This window comes from Sinocyclocheilus rhinocerous, unplaced genomic scaffold, assembly GCF_001515625.1.
Source record: "Sinocyclocheilus rhinocerous isolate Xijiao unplaced genomic scaffold, SAMN03320098_v1.1 scaffold8, whole genome shotgun sequence".
Taxonomy (NCBI): domain Eukaryota; kingdom Metazoa; phylum Chordata; class Actinopteri; order Cypriniformes; family Cyprinidae; genus Sinocyclocheilus; species Sinocyclocheilus rhinocerous.
The window spans coordinates 1,488,568-1,504,712 of NW_015666800.1; the positions used below are offsets into that span (position 1 = coordinate 1,488,568).

At 35.8% G+C, this 16,145-nt stretch overlaps 1 protein-coding gene across 1 annotated transcript in view; it reads left to right on the forward strand.

Annotated features, from left to right (window-relative positions):
- Positions 1 to 16,145, forward strand: part of LOC107733084 (ALK tyrosine kinase receptor-like) — a 59,691-nt gene that overhangs the window by 15,601 nt on the left and 27,945 nt on the right. The window contains exons 3-12 of the mRNA XM_016544578.1: positions 983 to 1,132; positions 1,269 to 1,494; positions 2,614 to 2,753; positions 3,006 to 3,146; positions 4,962 to 5,111; positions 5,738 to 5,838; positions 6,491 to 6,651; positions 7,395 to 7,489; positions 13,873 to 13,953; positions 14,222 to 14,398. Coding sequence (XP_016400064.1) covers positions 983 to 1,132; positions 1,269 to 1,494; positions 2,614 to 2,753; positions 3,006 to 3,146; positions 4,962 to 5,111; positions 5,738 to 5,838; positions 6,491 to 6,651; positions 7,395 to 7,489; positions 13,873 to 13,953; positions 14,222 to 14,398 — 1,422 coding nt within the window. The remainder of the gene's footprint in view (positions 1 to 982; positions 1,133 to 1,268; positions 1,495 to 2,613; positions 2,754 to 3,005; positions 3,147 to 4,961; positions 5,112 to 5,737; positions 5,839 to 6,490; positions 6,652 to 7,394; positions 7,490 to 13,872; positions 13,954 to 14,221; positions 14,399 to 16,145) is intronic.

A 16,145-nucleotide genomic window follows, 5' to 3' on the forward strand; every position in this document is an offset into this window, starting at 1 on the left:
AGTTTTCGCGGGAAATTCGAGCATGCCGCTGCGTCACGTCTGTAAACATAAAGAAGTTGTCCCAGCTAGTAGGCTATCGCATGTGAGGATCCTGCAGGTGCCAGATTGTTTATAGCCTTTTCTCACAGCAGCTGGAATAATTAAATGTATCATTTTGATGGCAGATTGTAATCCAGCACATACTCCTCGGAACATTAGATTCATCCGTGCTGGAGCCGTGCCACCGCACAACCCACGCAAGCTAGATAATTCCGCACACAGCTGCAATTCCAGGTTTTCAAACAGAGATGGCAACAAAGAGGCAAAACTTACGAAATGCAGCTTTAAAATAAATAAATAAATAAATAAAAACTATTTCAAATGCTATGCTATTTTAAATGCTGTCCTTTTGAACTTTGGATTCATCACATTATCCTGGAAAAAAATGTCACAGTTTCCACAAAAATATTAAGCAGAACAACTGTTCAACATTGATAATAATACAGTAATGTTACCAAATCAGCATATTAGAAAGATTTCTGAATGATTTTCTATGTGTTGATGTGAATTTTTTAAAATATTAATAATATATTAATAACATTATAATATTATATTAATAATATTAATCATATTAACATGATTAATATTTACATACATACTTCACATAATTTAAGTAACTATGTACTTTATGCACAATGTAGCTAAATACTGTAAGAATTATTTTCCCTCTAGTCTTTCTGCAAAATAGTTTTGTTTTGTGTTTCCATATAGTCTTATTCAGTGTTTATTTTTTCAAAGTTAGGCCAGATCTGCCTGTGTGTTGCTGATATATATGTTATTCTAACTTTAGAGTTCCACATATTCAGACATATGAATCTTTTCTCTATTTTGATTAGTACGTCTATTACTGCTGGTCCTGCATTTAAAGTTTAAGTCATTATTGTGCCACTGCAGTTTGAGTCCCTTTAAACTCCTAATATATTGTTACTTCATCCATCCCCAGTTTCCTTCTGTGATTTTGAATCTCCATGTTCTTGGACGTTATCCAATCACAGTGCTGGAGGGGACTGGTATGTCACATCACCACAGCAACACAGATCCAATAGACGGGGTGTCCAACCAATCAAAGATTATTCCACTGGAAAATCTGAAGGTATGATTAATAACTTCATTATACTTTGACACTCAATTCAGATCAAACAATAGCTGGTGGACCTTTTTTTTTTTCAATTAATCAATTGTCTGTACAATCATGGGCAGTTCAGTAAGAGCTTTCTGTCTTTCAACAGGTCATTTTTTGTTACTAAAGCCCACCTTAACTCATTTCGCTGCTGGCAGATGTAGTTTCCACATGACCAGTCCTGTAGTGCTCAGCAGTGGGCCACTTTATCGTCTTCGTCTCGCTCGTTTCCAACCGGAACCACATACAGGAAACATATCCGCCTTTGTGAAACACACTGACCACTCCGTCATCAAACCTATAGCCCTTACAGTCAAAGAACAAGGAACTGGCAGGTGAGACATTCATTGAATTGCCTCAAACTTGAAGCAATTAGAAAATTACAGAAATGGAAAGTCACAACAGTTACAGTGGTCCCCAGTTTTTTTTTTACTTTTCACCAAGGCTGCGTTTATTTAATCAATAATACAGTAGAAACAGTAATATTGTGAAATATTATTACAATTTAAAATAACTGTTTTCTATTTGAATATATTTTAAGATATAATTTATTTCTGTAATTGCAAAGCTGAATTTTCAGCAGTCATTACTCCATTCTTGGAGTAATTACTCCATTCAATGTTGAAAACAGTTGTGCTGCTTTATATTTTTGTGGAAACCATTATATTTAAATATGTTTTCTTTGATTAATTACTTGATGAATAGAAAGCTCAAAAGAACTATGTTTATTTTAAATATATATTTTGTAACAACATGTTTTGTTTTTTTTCCCCAAGTTATTATAACTGTGACCTTAATTGCCTACCGCATGTAAACCTGTCTTAAGGACTGTTCCATAGGTGCATGTGTGAAAACTGATTATAGTTAATTAAACAAGTATGAATACAGTTATATCTAAATATAATGGTGATGTCGTAATAGATCTGATTGACAGACCATAACATTTTCAGTGCCAATTTTGAAAATAAGCAAAAGAGCAATCAATGACATATGCACTTTACTTTCACACAGAAGAGTGTAAAGCAGCATTCTGTACCCACAAGAAACAAATGCCAACCAAAAGACTTTTGTTATGGAGATGTAGTTGGTATTGATTTTCTTATGCTGGGCACATCACGTAGAAGATGGATGAAAGCATTTCGTTTCTAAAAGTAGGACCTGATGTTTCTTTTGGCGTAATTGGTTCTGACAGAGAGCTAGGAATAGATGGTGATGCAATGCAATTTGGAACAAGCCAGTATGATCATGACGTAGCTAATATACTTTTACTTTCTGCATTTGGCTATATGGATCTGGGCCTAATAGAGGTTACGACATGGGAGTGTGGTGTATGATACAAATTAGTCATATACTTAATAATAATTTCGACCTTGTGCATCCATTATGTGTTGAATCCTTTGAGCTGATCTAAAATTGAAATGTTTGTTAAAAGCATTTCTTTTTGTGTGTCCCAGGCCACAGTGGGAGGTGCTGGAGGCTGTGATTGGCCAGTTAGACGAGCCTTTCCAGGTGACAGTGCAGTACTCTTCCTGTAGCAGCCATGAAGTCGGATTTCTGGCATTTGATTCGCTGGAGCTGAAGGATTGTGTCATGGGTAATGGCTTATTAATTATTCTCAAATATTATCGAACTCAAACGTGTTTTAAGGTTACTGTATGTGTTACTTGCATCTGTAGAGCATTTCTACTTTATCACTATGAAATGGAAACTGTTTATTGTGCCCATTGCGTTTTTTTATTTAATATTCTATATTAAATTATTTAAATGAATGCAGTGAATATTATTCTTCTATCTTTATGTGGCCCATTTGAACAAAATCTTTATGGTTTTCTGTGGCTTTCGGCAGGTGATGATAATTTGGATTTAGGTTCAGACTGTGAGAAAGACTCATCACTTCACTGTCATTCTGGAGGCTGCATTGAGAAGCGAAGAGTGTGTGATTTTCATACTGACTGCCCACAAGGGGAAGATGAGGGCTTAATATGCAGTGAGTGAAATAAAAGATTTTAAATATTTTATAAGCCATGAAGATGCATTGTTTCTGTTATCAGTCTGTCAGTAATTGTGAGCTCCCCAGACTCAAAATTTGATCCTTTTTCAAAGTTTAATGCAATCACTTTTGCACACATAAGACCATTTAGTTTGTGTGGAGCTCTTTAGCCTTTAAAAAAGGCCATTTTTAATCATGTTTTGGTTATTTTAAATGTAGAGAACGGGCTACTTCTCACCAATCCATTCATTCAGTTTAGGATAATCGAAGCATTTCTTTAAAAGGTGGCCTTTAAGCTATAAATCCGTAAGATTTGCATTCTTGCCAATTTGCATTTCGTTGAGAGTGTTCAATTAAATTATGAACAGCAGTGTGACAGGGCGATATAAGAGTAACCACTGAGTAACTGGCTGGCTGTGTGTCACTCACATTAGCTGTATTAATTCTTAAGGCCATGATAAATTTCTAATCCTTTCACCGGAGGCGCTGGATTAGCAAACCTGCTCTGTCAAAGTTTTTCACTGAGTAAAGAGATGCATAAAAGGCCTGAAATCATGAGTGTTTGCTTTAGGATAATCGAAGCATTTCTTTAAAAGGTGGCCTTTAAGCTATAAATCCGTAAGATTTGCATTCTTGCCAATTTGCATTTCGTTGAGAGTGTTCAATTAAATTATGAACAGCAGTGTGACAGGGCGATATAAGAGGGTGCCACTGAGTAACTGGCTGGCTGTGTGTCACTCACATTAGCTGTATTAATTCTTAAGGCCATGATAAATTTCTAATCCTTTCACCGGAGGCGCTGGATTAGCAAACCTGCTCTGTCAAAGTTTTTCACTGAGTAAAGAGCTGCATAAAAGGCCTGAAATCATGAGTGTTTGCTTTCCTCTAGGAAAACTATTTGCATATTTATTGATTTATTTAATCTCCATTAATATTTATACTATGCTTAGATGATTTATAATTATTGTCTGTGTACAAAGAACTTTGTAGATGGTGATATTTGGCACACAGCACAGGCACAGTGTAATCCACAAAGATAAAAAAGGTGAGAACAAAGAAATCCAAATTTACAGGCAGTCTATTAAAATGTATTACAGATTTATCTGCTACACACATTGCATAAATATTCTGTTAATTATTCTAGAATTAACAAAATAACCCTAAAAGTTTGATTAGCTACTTGTTCAGCATGAAAAATAAAAGCCAGTAACATGTGACGATAAATAATTTAAACAGCATTTGATTAATAATTTACCATTCTGTTTATTTGTTTAGTACTTTTCATAATTCATTCTGTTGTATATTGTTGTCCTACCAACACTGATAATAATAAGAAATGATTCTTGAGCTGCAAATCCTATTAGAATGACTTCTGCTGGATCATGTGACACTGAAATATATTAAAATAGTAAACATTGTAAAATATAAGAAATGTTAACAATATTTTATAGTATTACTGTTCTTTAAACTAAATGTGGTTTGTTTATTACTGGAAGTAAGTGATGTTGGAATTATGTAATACTGGAACACTTTTTTTATTACTCTATCAGACTGCTGAAAAACAGACTTTGTTCTATACAGCACCTGGGCTTAAAGCTGAATTGAACAAACTGGAAAATCAAACTACACCAGCTTTGTTGATTTAGCTAACTACATTTTAGTGAACTTAATGGATAAATGGAAGGAAAAAATGTAATATATCTCTGACGAGCTTTTAAAGCTTTGCTAATGTTTGCCGACACAGTCAGTTGTATTTTGTGCATACAAATACATTTTGTCAGACATTTCATAATTTGCTGAATGTCTTTGCAGACACCTTACCTTTGGGCTCATACTGTTCATTTGAGTTGGGATCCTGTGGATGGTCAGTGACTGATTCACAGTCCTCCTGGAGACTAGTTAGTGGACAACAGCTGACTGAAGACACAGATCTACTGGGCAAAACTCTGCAAAACACTCAAGGTAAATGTGAAACAACATCTTCTTTCAGCAAAACGTTTTTTTGGCAAAACTGTTGGATTCTCATCAGATTAATATAACAGCTTTGAGACAGGGACAAATAGGAGACCCATGTGTATAAAAAGACTATCTTTTAAATGTCTTTTCACAATGCTTTTAGTTTTAGTCACAATGGGATTTTTCAAGACATGGGAATCCAAAATATTTGAAGGAAAACTATTTTCGTGACGTGTTAGTGGCACCTGTAATTTTAACTTGATAGAAATGTTATCCTTGGGAGGAGTCTTTCCTGATTTACAGGCTGCAGGAGTACAGTGCTGTATTATAGTGTGATGTATTTGTAGAATGATGCAAGACTAAATCTCAAATCCACAGCACAGGTGTCCAAGTCCACTTTATGGCTGATTAGTTGTATTCCAACTCGCTAAAGTGAAATGTTCCCTTAAAAAAAAAGACATAAACTGTTTATTTGTGGGGATGAGAAATTCTACCTCTCTAAAAAATTGTCTGCACTTGGGAGACTTTAAACGCCCATTTTGAAGATATTTTCCAGCTTCGCCTATTAAGTTTTTTTTGTCTTATAAGCATATCTGAGCACTCTACAGAGTACTGATCCTTTCTCGCCTCAGGGCACTTTCTTTTCTTAAAGGCCAGAGGTCGCAGGGATGAAAGTGAGGCATTGGTTCAAAGCCCAGCTCTCCCTTCAACTATATCCAGTCAGGACTGTCAGGTAAGAGTTTATGTTGACGATTTTTTTAAGAGTCTGTCAGATTTTTTGAAAGATTTTTTTTTTGAAAGAAGTCTCTCATGCTCACCAAGGCTACTATTTGATCCAAATAGAGTAAAACTAGCAGTATTGTGAAATATTATTGCAATTTAAAGTAACTGTTTTCTATTTTAATATATTTTAACGTGTTATTTATTTATTCATGTGATGGCAAAGCTGAATTTTCAGCAGCCATTACTCCAATCTTCAGCATTTATTTGAAATAGAAATCTTTTATATTAGATTTAATATTATAAATCTCTTGACTGTCGCTTTTGATCAATTTAATGCATCCTTGCTGAAAGTATTAATTTCTTAAAAAAATAAAAAATTACTGACTCGACCTTTATGAGTGTATGCATGACTGTTCACATAAAATCATGGTTTTCCTGTGCCACAATGTTTGGATTCTGAGACTGCTTTATGGGCAGATTTCAAGTTAATTGTCCATGAAAAATGGGGACACATCTGTACAACATATCTACAAATAGCTTACACAGAGTAACAATACATGCAGCCAAAGTTTAAATTTTACACTTGATTTTCCATGAATAAGATATTTTTATGAGACATCTGGTCTTGCAGCAGACGCTCAACTGCTGATTTTTCTGTGCAGTTGCAGTTCTCTCTGTACCTGTATGGGGACTTCAATGGAACGGTGCTCCTGTCAGTGGTGGAGAATGGAATGTCAGCGTCTCCACTGATTTGGGAGAGATCCGGACACTGGAATGACGCCTGGCAAGAGATCACTTTGCCGATTACAGAGATCTTAAAAGGGTGAGATGATTGGATGGATGTTTAAACAGACAGAAAAATACTTTTATTAATCCCCAAGAGTGTGGATATTTAGTGTAAAGGAAGATGGGGTAAAACTTCCCCCTTATATATAATGTGATTTTTAACTGTAACAATTTATGTAATATACTTGGATATGTTTAGCATGTACAGGATCGTTTTTGCACAAAAACATATAAAGAGACCATTCTGTCCCAGTTCTGGGTTAAAAGAATCCCCTATCTGGTTAAAGAAACCATCAGGGGCATCTTATCTCAGCTGTCATTTGATTTTCATAGAATTATAATCGAATCATTTAATTTTAAGGCTTTCCTCAGATTTAAAAAAAAAAAAGTGTATTGATGTAAAATTCCTAAATCAAATATATGATAAAATTTTGCATTTTGACTATTTATTTACAAACTAATTTTCGTGAGGGAACTGCAAGGGGTTTATGAGTTGAGGATAAGCTAAAATTAATCATAAAAATGTACAATTAACATTACAATTTTAAAATACAAACATTCAAAATAAAACATTTACTAAGTAGATGTGAATTCCTGACAATTACATTAAAAATTAGGAGGAGGCATCTTACCCAGAAGAACTTCTTACCCTGCTTAGAGTGGAATTGTTGACCTGTATTTGAGCTATTTCATTTCATTAAATGTCTATGTTTACATTAACAAATCTGATTTCACCTTTGCTCTTATTCTAAAATGATTTATAATTTGCTTTGAGCACAGCTTCCATCTTAAAGTGCAGGCCTTCTGGACTTCTGGATCTAAGGCGGACATTGCACTGGATGACATTTCATTAAGTGCAGCATGTTTTGACACAGGTAACCTTTCTGCCTCACACATGTACACATAAGTATGCACACAAACACTTATTTCTTGCAGAATAATGGCCCATTCGTTCATCCTTGGTGCAAAATTTTATTGACCACAGCGCAGTTTTAAACTCACGCAAATTGCATCCAAGCACTCAATGATAGGGCGTTTTCATAAAATTTTGTATTTAGTAAGACAGACAGAGAATTTAAGATGTGATGTACACACATGATGTCTAACCGCTGTCTCCAGTTAGCAGTGGGAGATGGTTCTCATAACACGGTTGATATAGATTCTGCTTGATTTGTTTTGAAGGATGAGAGAAGTGATAAGAGGACCTCCTATCTCACAATCCGCAACTGTCGTAAAAATGCCAACAATAGACTTTCTGCTTTTCTAACTAGCATTTATAGATATTCAGAATCAGGTTTCTTTCCATGCCACGGTTGACCGCAGGAATTGATGAGCCTGTTAATTGACGTTCTTGACTTGTGAAAGTCTAGATTTATTATCCTCGTTAACTTCATTTCCCATAATCTGTGATTTTGAGAAATTCCTGAGCCATCTGCTCACTAAATATCATCTTTAGCTTTCTATTTAGTCCTCCTCTTGCTGTCGTATTGTCTTTGTCATGGTCTGTGGTCACTCAACACCTTAAAATCTCATCCAATAAAAGCCATGGACTTTGGAGGGCTTGAATTCTCTCTTTAACCTAAATGTTATTTTTTGTTGATCTTTGGTTAACCTGAAATATAGGAGAAAGAATAAACATGTAAATGGTTGAAAATGTAAACACTCTGGCTTAGTAGTTTTGTAGGTAATGCCAGTATGAATCTGGCTTATGACATTTCCTGCTCCCCTCTCATCACCCCATTACAGTATGTCAACCCTGTTGAAAGGATCAGTTTAGACCAGCAGGAATGTCCATGCTGGTCCAGGCTGTTTTATCCTGGTTTGTGCTGGTTTAGTGGCTATCTAGTTCTATCTGACTGATAGACTAGCATAGCCATGTTGTTCACCAGCAAAAATTGTCTATCAACTAGCGTTATTGTACTAGTGGAGATGGTTGCCCAGGTGAAAAAGAAGTACTATTAATTGTATTAAAAATGTACTTGAAATTCAGAAGTATACTAGAAGTAATTTGGTAATAAATATATGCTTAGTTACACTTTTAAGAAATATGCTAAAGCACAAGCATACTTTTGTGACATTTTAGTGTATTTACAGAAAACATTTTACTCTCACTTAAAGTTTACTTTGTGTAAGAACATAGTAAAATTATACAGATTTTAGTGGGTTTAAAGTATATGTATCTTATTTATAAACCATATGTAGACCTAATGCAATATATTTCAAATACTAATGTAATGAACATGTGCTTCAGCCTGCTTTTCAAAAGGAAGATATCTTGAAAAACATTTGTAACATTTTTATATATTTCATAAAGTATATTAAAGGGGTCCTATTATGCTTATTCACTTTTTCAACTTTAGTTAGGCTGTGATGTTGCTGTTTGAGCATAAAAAAGATCGTCTCGGTTACGTATGGTAACCCTCGTTCCCTGAAGGAGGGAACAGAGACGTCACGTCGGATGACCGACGAATTGGGATCTCGCTTAGAGAGAGACCAATCTACTTCGAGTGTAAACTAAACGAGCCAATGCACATTGGCATGCGATTATTGCATCCAGCTGCCGCTGATCACAGCGTGAGTATAAGTAGGCAGCAGATGCAGCGCATATTCAGGTTTTCACTGAGGAGCCGAGCCGGTGACCCGGCCGCTCAGCGGTGGTACGCATATTTTCCGGGATTTGTGATATCACAAATATCGACGAATGGGATGAGACCTGGTTGAGCTGCACTAGAGAAGGCAACGAGTGTTATCACTGTGTCGGAGACACGCTAGCTTTCCCAAGGCAGATGAACTTAGAGTGGTTACAATCATCCGGGTTTAAATGGCGCTCAAATTGATTTGATTTTGACGCAATATTTACACTGAAGCTTGCAGGCGGCTATGGTAAGGGGCATGACATTTCCCGACCAGGCGCCGAGTGGTGCCAATCACAACACACACTGGCCTTGCTAACCAATCACAGCACATTTCGTATTTCAGAAGGCGGGCCTTCATTTGATACAGGAACTATTCGAGTCATTCATGCCAGACTGGGGAGAGAGGTGTTGTAATAATGTAAAATATGTGAAAAATTGTTTTTCGAACAACCTAGTATGAGAGCCTGTTCTAGTACACCACCAAAACAAAATCAAGACTTTGTAAAAGAGCATAATAGGACCCTTTTAATTCACTCACACATAAATACACTATAGCTATAAAATAAGCAAATGTATTCTTACATTTTACCTGTCACATGTTTGTTTCTGTTTAGTTCCTGTCTGCCCTTATTTGGTTCATTTCATGTTCCCATTTAGTTAAGCATTGTTTATTCTGATCACCTGTGTTGTATTAATCATCTCGTTTGCTCCTTAGTTTGCCTTCCTTATAAGCCCTCAGTTTCTGTGCCTTCTTTGTCCTGGATTAATGTTATTTTCAATGGTTTATGTGGTTGATACTGATTAAAAATACTCCTTTACTCCTACTCTTTCGTCGTGCGCTCACTACAACCACAACCCCGTGACAGAATCCAGGACCTCAAAACAAGAGATGAACTGGGCTGAGGATTTCCTCCTTGATATCCAGCAGGAGGGACGGCCTTTGGAGCAGTATGTGGAGGAGTTTCTGAGCCTGATACATCTGGTGAGTTGGAGCGACTCCATGCTTAATGCGTGCTTCCAGATGGGACTAAAAGATGATAATTTGTTTAGTTTTTTGACTCCTGACTATTGCCGCAGACCTGTAGCGGACTTTCTAAATTATGTTCTAAAGATAAATGGTTCCAAGTTCCTTGTAGATGTGGAGGATCCTCATCCTCCTCCCATCCGGAAGCATGTGGGCGCTCCCTCCCTCATCCTCAGCCCAGGACTGCCGTCCTCCGCTGACGTAAGTTTGCCGGCCTCTGCTGACGTAAGTTCGCCAGCCGCGGCATTCTCAAGCCTGCTGGCCGCCGCAGATGCAAATCCGCCGGCTTCCGCTGACGCAAGTCCACCGGCCGCTGGCCTCTCAGCGCTTTTGGACATGCCACTAACTCCCGAGTTCTCTGCCCCTATCCTCTCTCCAGAGTTCACTCCAGAAAGCTCTCCTTCGTCTCCTTCATCTCTGCTGGTCCCGTCCAGCCCTCCTTCGTCCCCTGAGCCCCCTGTGTTAGCGAACTCCGCTCCTCCAGTGCCCACTCCTCGAAAGCACCCTCCAGAGCCCGCTCCTCGAAAGTGCCCGCTCCTCCAGAGCGCCCTCCAGAGCCCGCTCCTTGAAAGCGCCCTCAAGTGCCCGCTCCTCCAGAGAGCCCCCCAGAATTCCTAGCTTTCCCCAAGAACATTTTTTGGGAGGGCAATCAATATATTGTTCTGCTTTTACTTCTTTGTACTTGTAAAAGAATACTAGGCTGTTTTGTAATACAATTCAAAGACATTTTAATTTCACTTTTAAATAGGCTACATAGCATAATATATTAATAGGCTACTATTGAACTGTATTTTCCGCAAGCATTTCATCATCGTATCATTTGAAGTACAACATAAATAATTTTTCCAAAGATATGCTTAAAAGAACTATTTACTGACTTGTTTATGTACCTAAATTCAAACAAGCTCAACCTACCGCGTGATGCACGAAAACAAAACCTCATTGGATTTTGTAGAAGCTCAGGCGTGCATGCGTAACACCTGTTACAAAACCTGATTGGTTCTTGACAGATTTAATTAAAATACATTTCATTAAAATCAGTTTTTGTTTTGAAGATGAACGAAAGTTTTAAAGGGGTTGGAACAACATGAAGGTTAGTACTTGATTACAGAATTTATATATGTGTGTGTATATATATATATATATATATATATATGTGTATGTATATATATATGTATAATTTCTGTTACTTGTCATTGCCAGTAGAAAACTTTTTTTAAGTGCAGTAGCTACATTCAATTTGACCAATCAGAGCCGAGCTTTTCAAATCAGCTTTGCAGGTAATAGTCCAATCACACTACTGTATGCTGTTGAGATGGTAACATGTTTTCAGCAGAAATCATTCCAGCTTTGCTTTATTTTATTTTCCTGACTAGAAAACCAGGTCAGCTCCCACCACCCATGAACAACTTAGGCACAAACCCCCTCATGGTAGTAGAAAGCCGTCATATGTTTACAGCTGTGACAATGAGCACTTATCAGGATCAACTAAATGCTGGATTTTCAAAAGTATGTGAAATATTTAAAGTTCGCGGCATAGAATCTTTAAAATAAGTCCAAGAGTTTTACACACCGGTCTGTTATTGTGGGGACATTTCCACACCCCTAAACACAAGGCGGCACAAACCGAAACGTGATTGGTTGCTTTACCTGTCAGTCATATGGCCTCTTGGGCAGTCCTTGCCATTCAAAGCGGCCAAGGTTTGAGACTTTAGTCTTTGCAAATTTACAGATCTTCTTTATGCACCAAGAGCTTGTAACACTCCAAAGAGAAAGGAAAAAATGAAATCGCATCATATGACCCCTTTAAAGTCTAGGTCTTGGCATTTGTCTGTCATATAACAGTTATAAAAACATTGTCCAATGTATTGGCAGAAAGAATAATGTTTCGTTATAGCATGTACACCATTAACATGCTTTTTTTTTAACTAAAATTATGTTAAGTATTTTTTCCCCTCAATTTGTAATTGTAACAATTGTAATGAAGTAAATATTAAATATAAATGAGAATTTCATTGTGAAATATTAGTTCAAATTAGTTGTTTTCAGATCAGCTGCTGTTGCAATAGAAATCAAATTGAAATCAGATCAGAGAGACGAGCAGTTAAGAGAGTGGTATGTTTTATTCTCATATCAATGAACCTCACAGGTTTAATTCTGACTTTTGGGGCTCTAAGTGTCATGCTAACTTTGGATTCAGGACCTCTGTTGTAGAGATGTTGGGTCTCTTCTAACCTTATGTTCAATGTAACAGAGAGTGCTTTATGGTGACGACAGACAAGAGGATAAAAATGGACACTCATGTCAAGCTTGATGAGGATATAGTCTAAGCTTTACCTTCGAACTGAGAACAGTCAAAGAAATTCTAATGCTTATCTATACAAATTATAATACATATAATATTCAAAAACACTACTCAAAACCACTGATTAATTATTTTCCCTTTCACAGACCCTGTGATGAAGCACTTTTCAAATACCACAGTGTCTGAATTGCAAGAAAAGATGCAGATGAAGAAAATGCAATTTTAAAACACAAGTCAAACTCAAAGAAAAGTGAGTTGAAGGTGACGAGGAAGATGGTGACATTTAAATGTTCTGTTTCTTTGTTTGATTTAGCCATTTGCAGGCTTAACTTGAGTTTGTAAAAAAAAATTCACTTTTGCTCTTTAATGATTTTCAGTAACCTCTTTATGTATGTTTAAGCAGAAAATCGCATTATGCATATTTATTCAGTGATGGAATATTCATAGAGTACTTTCCATTAATACAGGTATAACAGAAATGTTCTACAAATTGATTAAAGTAGTTCTGTTAGCATTTCACTGATCTTTATTTTAATTTATAATTTATTATAATTATTTTGGTCAAGAGTTTGAATATGCTCTGCTGTATGTTTTAAATGTACTCAAGGAATGTATTGTTGTAATGTACACAGGATATAGTACATTAAACTACATTATAGTACATGAAAGTGTGTGTAAGTGTGTGTCATTTTAATTTAATGACTGTATATTATTTTTTAATATACCATTTTAGAATGCTGAAAAATAGCTTAATAATGTACTGGTAATGCATTTCTAATCAGCTGAAATGCTATTTAAAATGTTCTAGAAGCACATTAAAGTGAAGCTTAAAATATATTCTAACTGTAGTTCAAGAAGTATAAGTGTATTTTAAATAATGCAAAGAAGTACAATTAAATTACACTAAAGATACTTTAAGTGGTTCCATTTTAACAACTAAATAAATGAAAATATATTGCAATTAGCTTAAAGTTTATCTTAAACATATCCTAAAGAGCACTTAACATACTTAAAGTTGTTCCAAAACAACACATTTATTATGCACTTAGTATAGTATAATAAAAATATAATAAGTGCATCGATATTAGTACAATTTAAGTGTATTTCTTTTTTTACCTGGGTGACCAAGGAAGTCCTATTGACTATTTGGGAAACCAGCATCTAATACAATACTGCTCTTGACTACCAAAAATAAAAAGTTGAAAAAATAAAATTACACAAGGATTCATTGATTCCAACATGTCATTTTTGTTCCTCTATTTACTTGTCGTTCTTTCACGTCTGGTTTATTAGAACTAAATGAACTGCTTCTTGGACAAGGACTACCACATGATTTAGACTCCTTCAGTCCTCTCCCAGAACCCTCAGCGTCAGGTACGGTTTGTGTCCTGCACATTTTAAAAATACACTAGCGTTCGTAAGTTTGGAGTTGGTAAGTTTGTAAAAGAAGTCTCTTATGGTCACCATGGCTGCATTCATTCGATCAAAAATAAAGTAAAAACAGTAATATTGTCAAATATTATTACAATTTATTATTATTACAACTGTTTTCTATTTTAATATATTTTAAAATGCAGTTTATTACTGTAATGGCAAAACCGTAAGTTGTGAAAACAAAAAAAACAATCTCTTTTATTTTCAGAGGCGTTCCAAATAACATGGTGGTTTACTTCCTGTGGAGCAAGCGGACCTCTAGGTCCGACTCAAGCCCAGTGTGACAGTGCCTACCGCAACAGCAATGTCAGTGTGGTGGTGGGGAAGGAGGGCCCTCTCAAGGGGGTTCAGATGTGGAGGGTTCCAGCTACCAACATATACAAGTAAGTTCAGAAGCTTGAAATCGTTCTGGTTTAGAGTCGTAATTGGATTCAGAAACAGGTACTACTCACGGACTTTTTGGAGAAGCTGTTTGGTAAAATAAGACTTATTGGTTAAGCTAACGTTAGTCTGGTGGAGATCATCCTGTGCTTGCGACCAACATCCAAAATGCATACAATTAAAATAAATATGAGTGCTACTATAAACTAGTTTTCACTTTTTTGTGCTTTGTCAATGTAATCTTCTCAAAATCAGAGATTCTGCCCTCAAAATCCAATTGCAAGATGCATGTTAATACCAGGTGTTAACAGTTCCTCCCTCTCTCTCTCTCTCTCTCTCTCTCTCAAAGTCTCTCCTTTTGTAAAGGCAGCGAGAGGCATGACTCACTGGCTGTAGGCACAGATAAATCTCTTCCTGTACTTTACTTAATCTGGCCCCTGTGTAGTCAAGCCTTTGAACTGATTTACAGTGATTATAAAGGCTAGTCATGGGAGCTCATTAAAAACAACTCCAAAACTGTCTGTGAAAGAAGGGCATGCAGGAGAGGAGATGCAGGAGACAGGAAAATATGACAGATAACTATCAGATTAATTTATACAACACTATGTTGTGATACTATTGCATTCAGGGTGCCAGACTGAAATATAGAGATCTAACCCCGACTATCCCTCATTCACAAACTGAATTATTTTATATTGTATCCTTTTGTTTTGGTGCCCAAAGCACTGGCTGGCTTTAATAACAAAAAAATTATATTTGTCTTGAGATAGGAAGTTTTATCTTAGTGATGTGGGGGAATTAAAGTATTTCCTTTTACATTCTAGGATTAATTAAGGTTGAATATTCAGTATATTAAAATGATAGTATAATCACAGGCCTAATGGTGATCATTTTGGCGCATTTATGGCTTAATAGCTTAATATACTAACTGGCATATTAATAGTACATATTAATACATGGATTATCAAACTGTGTGATGACAAGTACCCTCAAGAATGTTGATCCCCTTGGGAGAGACCCCGTTTTAAAAAAATTAAGGCAGCTGTATTTTCATGTGTAAATGAAATACTGTGTGATATTAGTAATATTAAGCATGGTATAAAGATTTGTTGTTTCCAAATAAAAATAATTTGCTGTAATATTGACAGTGTACTAAAGTAAATGCAAATGACTGAAATATTATCTTGAATATATTTACTTAGTTGACAACATATGTTTTTTTCTTATGATTTATAGATTTAGTATCTATTGATAAGTTAGATTTATTATATTTTACTTTAAAAACAGTATGGTCATGATTAATCCGATTAAATATTAAAATAATTTATTTCAAATACTCATACTTTCTTATAAAATTTAAAACAGTTCCCACCAAATGTTCCTTAAAAAGAGGAACATTTGAACAGATTTCTTATGGTCTAATTATATGTACAGTATATGGGAATATTATATGTAAGGCGAATTTGGGTTAATTAGGGAAAATTTTTTCCTAGTTTTCTCAGTGGCAAAATGCGTCCAAATTTACCTGAATTCAGTATATATATATATTTCTTTTTAAAGGGGTCATTTGATGCGATTTCAACTTTTCCTTTCTCTTTGGAGTGTTACAAGCTCTTGGTGCATAAAGAAGATCTGTAAAGTTGCAAAGACTAAAGTCTCAAATCCAAAGAGATATTCTTTATAAAAGTTAAGAGTCAGCCACGCCTACCTAAAACGGCTCGTTCTAACACGCCCCCACATACCTACGTCAC